This window comes from Chrysochloris asiatica, unplaced genomic scaffold (genome assembly GCF_000296735.1).
Source record: "Chrysochloris asiatica unplaced genomic scaffold, ChrAsi1.0 scaffold00322, whole genome shotgun sequence".
Lineage (NCBI taxonomy): Eukaryota > Metazoa > Chordata > Mammalia > Afrosoricida > Chrysochloridae > Chrysochloris > Chrysochloris asiatica.
The window spans coordinates 1,048,167-1,057,133 of record NW_006408840.1 but is presented as its reverse complement, the minus strand read 5'-3'; the positions used below and the strand labels follow the sequence as shown (position 1 = coordinate 1,057,133).

At 35.8% G+C, this 8,967-nt stretch overlaps 1 protein-coding gene across 4 annotated transcripts in view; it reads right to left on the bottom strand.

The window, feature by feature from the left end:
• The window catches only part of EPHA5 (EPH receptor A5), a 688,281-nt gene that overhangs the window by 600,256 nt on the left and 79,058 nt on the right, over window positions 1-8,967 (bottom strand). For all 4 annotated transcript variants that reach the window (XM_006875349.1, XM_006875351.1, XM_006875350.1 and 1 more), the window contains exon 3: window positions 3,700-3,729. In XM_006875349.1, the coding sequence (XP_006875411.1) occupies window positions 3,700-3,729 (30 nt within the window). The remainder of the gene's footprint in view (window positions 1-3,699; window positions 3,730-8,967) is intronic.

The following is an 8,967-nucleotide window of genomic DNA, read 5'->3' as shown; positions in this document are numbered from 1 at the left end:
GGAGGGAGCAGTCACTGGAGAAGGATATCATGTTTGGTAAGGTGGAGGGTCAGAGAAAAAGAGGAAGACCCCCAGCGAGATGGGTTGGCAAAGTGGCAGCATCAGTGGACTCAAGCGTGGCAACTATAGTGCGATTGGCCCAGAATTGGGCAGTGTTTTTTTCTGCTGTGCATAAAGTTTATATGGGTCGGTACCAACTAGATGGCACCTAACAACAACAACAACTATCATTAAAGTTAATTACATTTAAAACACAATAATTTAATCTGGCAGCAAAATTAAGCAAACTACATATTAAAGAATCATGCTTCATCAAGTAATTTTATCTCTTAAGATTATATTCGTGGCTATGCCTGCAATTGTGTAGGCTGGAAGGATTAGTGACACAAATGGAATAATGCTACATTATTGCATTATTTGTTATCATAGCACAGACTGTGATTTACTAGCTTATTACAAATTTGCATGCTACAATCTACAAAAAGCCCATGTATGTCCAACTATTATTTAATCTTCTGCAGAAAATAAAACTTCACCAACTGTCTTGGTAACTATTCTGTCCTGATGTATATAACGTAGAGTGGAATACACAAACATTCATTTTGACATTAGGAAGCACAGGTACAAAATTCCCATTATCTGTGAAGAAATACAGTGACTATGAATATATGTGCTATGTGAGCAAAGATTCATAATTTATGTAATTAAACGTCCATGAGAACCTTTTGGAAATGTGGAAATTATGTAAGAAAATTCCACATGAATAATATAATATAAATGGATAGTGAAGATTGCTTTTCTTTTTTGTTCCTATACAGGATTATAAATGAGTTTCATTCCTAAATCTATCTTTGAGGCTAGTTTGTACATGAATTGGAACAGTTAAGTACAGATCATATCTAACTTCCCTTATAGAAATGATAGTCTTATATAGGATATAGTATACCATTCCATGCATGCTTTAATTGTTGTTAAAGTGCTGTCAAGTCAGTTCTGAGTTATAAAAACTCTGTATAGCGTTTCCAAGAAGCAGCTAGTGAGCTTGAAAAACCAACCTTTTAGTTCAAACCAACCTTGCAGTCCAGCAGACTCCCCAACACCAAGATTCTTATTCCATGCATAGAAAACATTATATACTTCAGACATACTAAAACATCTTTAACTTAATAAGGTAATAATAACAATGCTTTGTTGCATGTTGCAAAGTAGCACCCCTTTGCTATTATAATGCATTGCATGTACTTGTATTTTTAATATAATAGTCAGTAAGGAAGCTGACATGCACATACAGGTTGTATATAAGTTGGACATTATATATAAGTTGTTTGTAAAGTTGTTTACAGGGACTGCCTGTGTTTTTGTTTCTCCCACTTGCTTCTAAGCAGGAGACTTGACATTAGATGTAGCACAGGGACTTTCACAACCAGGTCAGCAATCACAAGGGTGATTTTCTAAGGCACTAAGGAAACAGTGAGCTAATAGTATATAATTAGTATCATAATAACTAAACCTAGATAGGAGCATAAGAATGTTATACATGCCAAGTGACATGGGGGAACAGAGGTATTTGTGTTATAGGAAAGAATGATGATAACAAAAAGACAGAATCAACAACTGCAATAAAGACCAAAATATTAAATACAAATGACAAATATTAAGATTTTAAATAAATTGAGACTAATCAAAGGGCCTGGAGTCCTGGTGTGGTACGGTGGGTTAGTGCGCCAGACTGCAAAGCCGTTTGAACTGCAAGGTCAGTGGTTCAAGCTCACCAGCTGCTCCTTGGAAACCCTATACAGGGGTAGCTATGGGTTGGAATTGACTCAACAGCACTTAACAACAACAATCAAAAGGTCAGAGACAAAGAGGAAGACCCCAAAAAAGATGGATGGGTACAGTGGCAAGAGCAATGGGCTCAAGAGTTACAGTGATTGTGAGGTTAGCACTGGACTGGGCAGTATGTTTTTCTGTTGCACATAAGGTCACTATGATTTGGTACCGACTAAATGGCACCTGACAACAACAAAATCAAATAATGTCAAGCTTTGGGCAAAATCCTTATGCATTTTGTAAATCAGAACTTAGAGCTATACTATAGCAACTCATGAATGCAACATTTGAAAATATAGAATAGGCACTGAAACACAAGGTAACGTGTGAACTGAAAGTTTGATGGTTCAAACTCACCAGTTGCTCCTCAGAAGCGCTGTATAGGATTGCAATGAGTTGGAAATGGCTTGAAGACACTTAACAACAACAAATTATTTGTAAAATATAACTAACGTTTTATTAGAAAATTAGCTTATATTAGGAAAATAACTTCTCAAAAGAAGAGACACCAATTGGGATATAGGCCAAAATCTTTTCTTTACTGAAAATTCCTCTCCTAATTGCATAGCTAGCAACCAATAGCTATTATTATAATGTATGTTTCTATCCTGTTCTAAAATAAATTGTTTTACCCATAAAACATATTTTGAAGTCCTATCACCTGAACTGGTAAATTTGACCTTGTTTGGGAAAATAGTTTTTCCTTGTAGATGTAATGAGTCATGCAAACCTAGGGAGAGTCCTAAATCTAATTCCTTCTGAGTCCTGTGTTATAAAAGGAGATTCAAACAAGGTGAAGACAGTATGTGAGGGTCTATATAAAAGTATTCAGTAACAAAAGTAACAACTGGTGTGTAGCCAGGGGCTGAAAGGCACAGAGATGGATGTTTTACAATAGAAAGAACATAGCCTTGATGAAACTCACTAAACAAACTTGTAACCTCCAAACAATGAAAAAAAAGTAATTTCTGTTCTTTAAAACAACCTACCTTAAAGAATTTTGCTATGGCAATGCTAGAAAAGTAAGGCAACTCTTCTTCCCAACTCAAAGTTGTCTGTATTAATGATGCACAGCTGAAGTAAGTGGAGTCCATAAGAATCTTTCTATGTGGAATTGGGAACATTTTTAGTCAGGTCTCTTAAATACATTGTTGTGGTAGTTAGATGCCATTGAGTCGGTTATATATCATAACACCCTGTGCACAGCAGAAACAAAGACTGCCCTGTCTTTTGCCATCCTCACAATCATTGTTAAGGGTCTTCCTCTTTTTCACTGACCCACCACTTCACGAAGCATGATGTCCTTTTCCAGGGACTCATCCTTCCTGACAACATGTCTGAAGCATAAGAGAAGATATTTCACCATCTTGGTTTCTAAGGAGCATTCTGATTGTATTTCTTTCAACACAGGTTTGCTTTTTCTTATGATATTTTATGGTACTTTTAATATTCTTCTCCACCACCATAACTCATATGCATCAATTATTCTATGGTCTCCCCTATTCATTGTCCAACTTTTGCAAGCATATGAGGCTATTGAAAATACCCTAGCTAGGGTTGGGTGCACCATAGTTTTCAAACTCTTTGCTCTTAAACCTTTAAAGAGGTCTTGTGCAACAGAATTGCCTAGTTCAACACGTCATTTTATTTCTTGACTGTTGGTTCCATGAGGGTTGAGAGTAGAGCCAAGCAAAATGAGGTCTTTGATAGCTTCAAACTGCTCTCCATTTATCATGATGTTATTTATTGTTCCAGTGGTTAAAATGATTTTTTTTCTTGACATTGATATGCAATCCATACTGAAGGCTGTGGTCTTTGCTCAGCATACAGTTTGAACACATATGGTGAAAAAATACAACCCTGGTGCACACCCTTCCTGATTTTAAGCCAGCCAATGTCCTAGTTCTATTGGAATGACTGCCTCTTTGTGTATGCACAAGTTCCTCATGAGCACAATTAATGTTCTGGAATACCTATTCTTCTCATTGTTGACCATAGCTTGTCATGATCCACACAATCGAAAGCTTTTGCATAGTCAACGCAGCACAAGTAAACATTTTTCTGGTATTTTCTGCTTTCAGCCAAGATTTATCTGACATCAGCAGTGATATCACTCATTCCACATCCTCATCTAAATCTAACATGAACCTCTGACAGTTCCCTTTCAATGTACCGTTGCAGCCATTTTGGAATGATTTTTAGCAAAAGTTTACTTTCATGTGATATTAATGATGCTATCTAATGATTTCCACAATCAGCTGGGTCACCTGTCTGGAATGGGCACAAATATAGGTCTCTTCCAATTAGTTGTCCTGTCTTCCAAATTTCTTGGCATAGATGAGTAAGTGCCTAAAGTGTATTAGCTTGTTCAAAGATTTTAATTTGTATTCCATCAGTTCCCTGCTGGTTATAAAATAATGGTGGTATAGTTTCTAGCATCACAGCAGCATATAAACTACCAAAGTATGACAAACTGACAAACAAGTGATGGATCTTTAATATAGGAGAAAATGTTTAAATTCTAGGGAAGCTATCAGTGCAAAATAAAGCTGAGAATTTTAATATGTAGACAGAGAAATGAACAAAATAAATACCCAGAAATAGGAGTAACAGACAGAAGTAATCACTGTTTCATGTGAGTTTGACAATATTTTGGTTCCATTATTTCAATCATTTAATTACCTTTAATCTTGTGACTTAACAATAAGTATTTTTCTTTCCCTTAACTTAACAGAAAACTTGAAGCCAATATAGAATAACACATAATTGAATCAGTTCTAGTTACGCAGACTACCTACAAAGTTAACTTTGTAAATTGAACAACCCTTAGAGATTATCCCCATGAGAATTATATTTTATCTTAATCATTTTTTTCATAAAATATCTCTTGCATGTGATAACAACTTAAATACACAGCACCCCAATACATAAAAATTGTGAGGCTCATGCTTCAAAATGTGTCCATCACTGTACTTACATCCTAGGTCAGGATAGGTGATACAATACAAAATGGCCTTCAAAGTGTGATAACACTGTACCATCTAATTCTAATTACTATAGCTTCCTTGTGCAGTCCATAGTATTATATGTGATTTATAGATAAGTAAATTCAGATAGACAAGCTGACTTGAAAAACATCAGAGTGTGATACTTAAGACTGTATGTCAACTTGGGTGGTCCTGAATTCTTACTAGTTTGGCACTGTGGGTTAATGTGCTAGACAGCAAAGTTGGTTTGAACTGAAAGGTCAGCAGTTCAAGCTCACCAGCCTCTCCTCAGAAACCCTATACAAGGTTGCTATGGGTCGGAGCTGACTGGACAGCATTTAACAATAGCAATCCCCCATGATGAGATCTAATATAATGCAACCACCCTCATGATATGATCTGATGTAATCAGTCCTGATCTGATGCAATTACCTTATTGTGGCATTGTAAAATAAGCAGTGGACTGTAAACATAAATTCAGTAATTAAAATCCACCAGCTACTACTCCAAAGCAGCATTACTGTGGTTGGTGAGTGCCTTCAAGTCAGTTCTGCTTCATAGTGACACCGTAAAGTGTTTCTGAGGAGCAACTAGTGGGTTTGAACTGCAGACCATGTGATTTGCAACCCAGTGCTGATCCTACAGCACCACACCAGAAGTCCCAGAGGCTCTATACAGTGCATCTATGAGTGGGGACTGACTGTACAACACTTAGCAACAACAATGATAACAATGATGATGTTAATGAGTTTGGATGCAATCTACAAGATTAGGTTGTATCTTCAGTCAAACTCTTGTGAGAAAAAAACAGAGATAAGTGAGTGAAGAAAAAGGGACCTACTACCACCAAGAAAGAGGAGCAAGAGGAGAGGGCATCCTTTGGACATAGGGTCTCTGCACTGTAAATCTCCTAGATCCAAGAAAAGATTGATGCCAAAACATATAGAGATTTCCAAGAAATGCTGGCCCTAAAAATACTGAAAGGAAACAAAGACCTATCTCCATATCTGGCACTCTGAATTTCTCCTTATTTTTGAGAGATTAAATTTATTTCTGTTCAATTCATCTACCTGATTGAATAGCACTATATAACTAAAATGGTCATAAGTGGTGGAATCAGATTGTGAATCAAAATTATCTCATCTCAAAGTCTCCATGTTAATCATTTGTTGTTGTAGCTATTAAGTGCTGTGGAGTCAGTTCCCACTCATAGTGACCCTGTATAGGGTTTCCAAGGAATGGCTGGTGGGGTTGAACCGCCAATCTTATAGTTAGCAGTCCAGTGCTAATCACATAGAACAATTCCATACTGACACAGGAAAAAAAAAAAATTGACATTGACATGTTAGTAATTTGGACTGATAATCCCAAAACAGTGTATGTGTTTGTGAACATTGTATAGGAGAAGGTAGTTTCAAAAAATTTGTGTAAGTGTTCCATTATCTTTTCATTCCATTTTTCAAAAAAAAAATTTTTTAACTCCCTCATATTTCAAAACTTTAAAGTATATCATTCACAATTTACCTATTTGAATACATACTGGTTACTATTTTACTGTAGTTGTATAATTAAACATGTTCCTAGTTCAATTTTCCAACTACTTAACCGATAGTGTGTCATTACAGAGGTGATTCACATATTACTGTGATGCTGGAAACAATACCACCAACATTTAAAATATGACCAGGATCACCCATGATGAACAAATTACCAGAACTTCCAGACTAAAAAGAAGTTACATGCAGACCACTTCTTAATAATTCACCACTGAAAACCTTATGAATATCAGTGGAACACTGTCAGATATAGTGCTGGAATATAAGTCTCTCAGGTTGGAGTGTACTCAAAATGTCACAGGAGAAGAGCTGCTTTATCAAAGTAGACAGGGCCATAGTGATATGACTGGGCAATACTTCTGGGGCCTTCATTTGCAGATGGAGCACAACTCAAAATGAGAAGAAACAGCTGCAAACATCTATCAATAATCAGAATATGGAAGTTACATTGTATGAATCTAGGAAAATTGCAAATTGTAAAAAATGCAATGCATGAAACTAGATATCCTAAGTATTGGTCAGTTGAATAGACTGGTACTGTTCATTTTTAATCTGATAATTATATAGATTACAACACTGGGAACGTCATATTAAAAAGGAATGGCATCACCTTCCTCATTACATAGAACATTTTCAAGATTTATTTTGAAGTATAATGCTGTCTGTGATCACCTACAAGGAACACAATATAATATCAATCAATACCACTTAAACCAGTGATGATGATATTGAGGAATTCTATCAACTTTTTGAGTCTGAAATTGATCAATGAAATCAAGATCTATTGATATTTACTAGAGAATATAAAGAAAAGATTGGAAACAAAGAGGAAGGATTAGTACACAGAAAATATATCACTGGTGATTAGAAATGATGCTGGAGATTGCATTATAGAATTTTATAAAACCAGTGATTTATTTATGGCAAATACCTTTATCAAACAACATTAAGAGTAATTATACACTTGGACCTCACCAGACGGAATACACAGGAATCAAACTACATACATGAGAAGAGAAAGTATAGAAGCTCAATACCATCAGCCACAACACAGCATGTGCCAACAGTGAAACAGACCATCAATCACTCATAAGAAAGTATAGGCTAAAGAAACTGAAAACTAGTCTACAAGACCTAAACATGCCCCTGAATATATTGTACCCAAATTCAAAGACCGTCTCAATAACATATTTGATGCATTAGACACTAATGACTAAAAACCGGAGGAGTTGGGGGAGGACATCACCATGATCTATGAAGTAAGTAAATTGTCATTAAAAAATAAAGGAAAGGCCAAAATAGATATCAGAAGAGATTCTGAAAATTTCTCTTGAGTATAGAGAAGCTAAAGCAAATTGAAGAAATGAGGAAGTAATAGAGCTGAACAGAATATTTCAAAGGACAGTTTTAAAAGGCAAAGTCAAGTATTATAATGAAATATGGAAGACCTGGAGTCAGAAAAACAAAAAGGAAGAAAGAACATACTCAGCATTTCTCAAGCTGAAAGAACTGAAGAAAACATTCAAGCCTCAAGTTAGAATATTGAAGTTGTGGTGTGGAGGATAAGCGCTAGACTGCTAACCACAAGACTGATGGTTCAAACTTTCCAATCACTCCTCAGAAAAACTACACAGGGACTCTGTGAGTTAGTACTACTCGATGACACTTAAACAACAATGGGCAAAATACTGAATGTTGCAGGAAGAATAAAAAGAAGATGGAAGGTATACACAGTCTCTAAACTTAAAAGAAATGGTTACTGTTCAACCATTTCAAGAGGTAGCACATGATTAAGAACTGATGATACTGAGGTAAAAAGTCAGAGCATTGGCAAAACAAGGCTCCAGGAATTGAGAGAGTACATATTGAAATACTTCAACAAATTGATGCAGCTGGAGGCATTCACTCATCTATGCCAAGAAATTTTAAAAACCTGACCAAATGATTAGAAGAGATTATATCTGTTCTCATTCCAAAGAAAGTTGACCCAGTATAATGTGGAAACCATAGAACAATATTATTAATATCATTTGCAAGTAAAATTTTACCAAAAATAATTTTTAAATGGTTGCCATAGTAAAACAAGGAACTGCCTGATATTCAGGATGAAATCAAACAGGAAGTGGAACTGGGGATATCACTGCTTATGTCAGATGGACCTTGCTTACAAGTAGAAAATAATAACAAGATGTGTTCTTGTACTTTGTTGACTGACCAAATGGCTTCAACTGTGTACATCATGACAAGTTATGGATACCATTGGGAAAACTAGGTATTCCAGAAAACTTTATTGTGTTCATGAGGAAACTGTACATAAACTAAGAAGAAGTTTATAGAGTAAAACTAGGGGATATTTACTGTATGGTTTAAAATTAAGAGCGGTATGTACAGGGTGGTATCCTTTCACCATACTTATTCAACCTGTATGCTGAACAAATAACCTGAGAAGATGGGTTATATGAAGAAAAACATGACATCAGGATTGGAGGAAAACTCATTAACACCCTGTGATACGCAGATGATACAACCTTGCTTGCTGAAAGTGAAGAAGACTTAAAATATTTACTGATGAAGATCAAAGAGCACAACCTTCG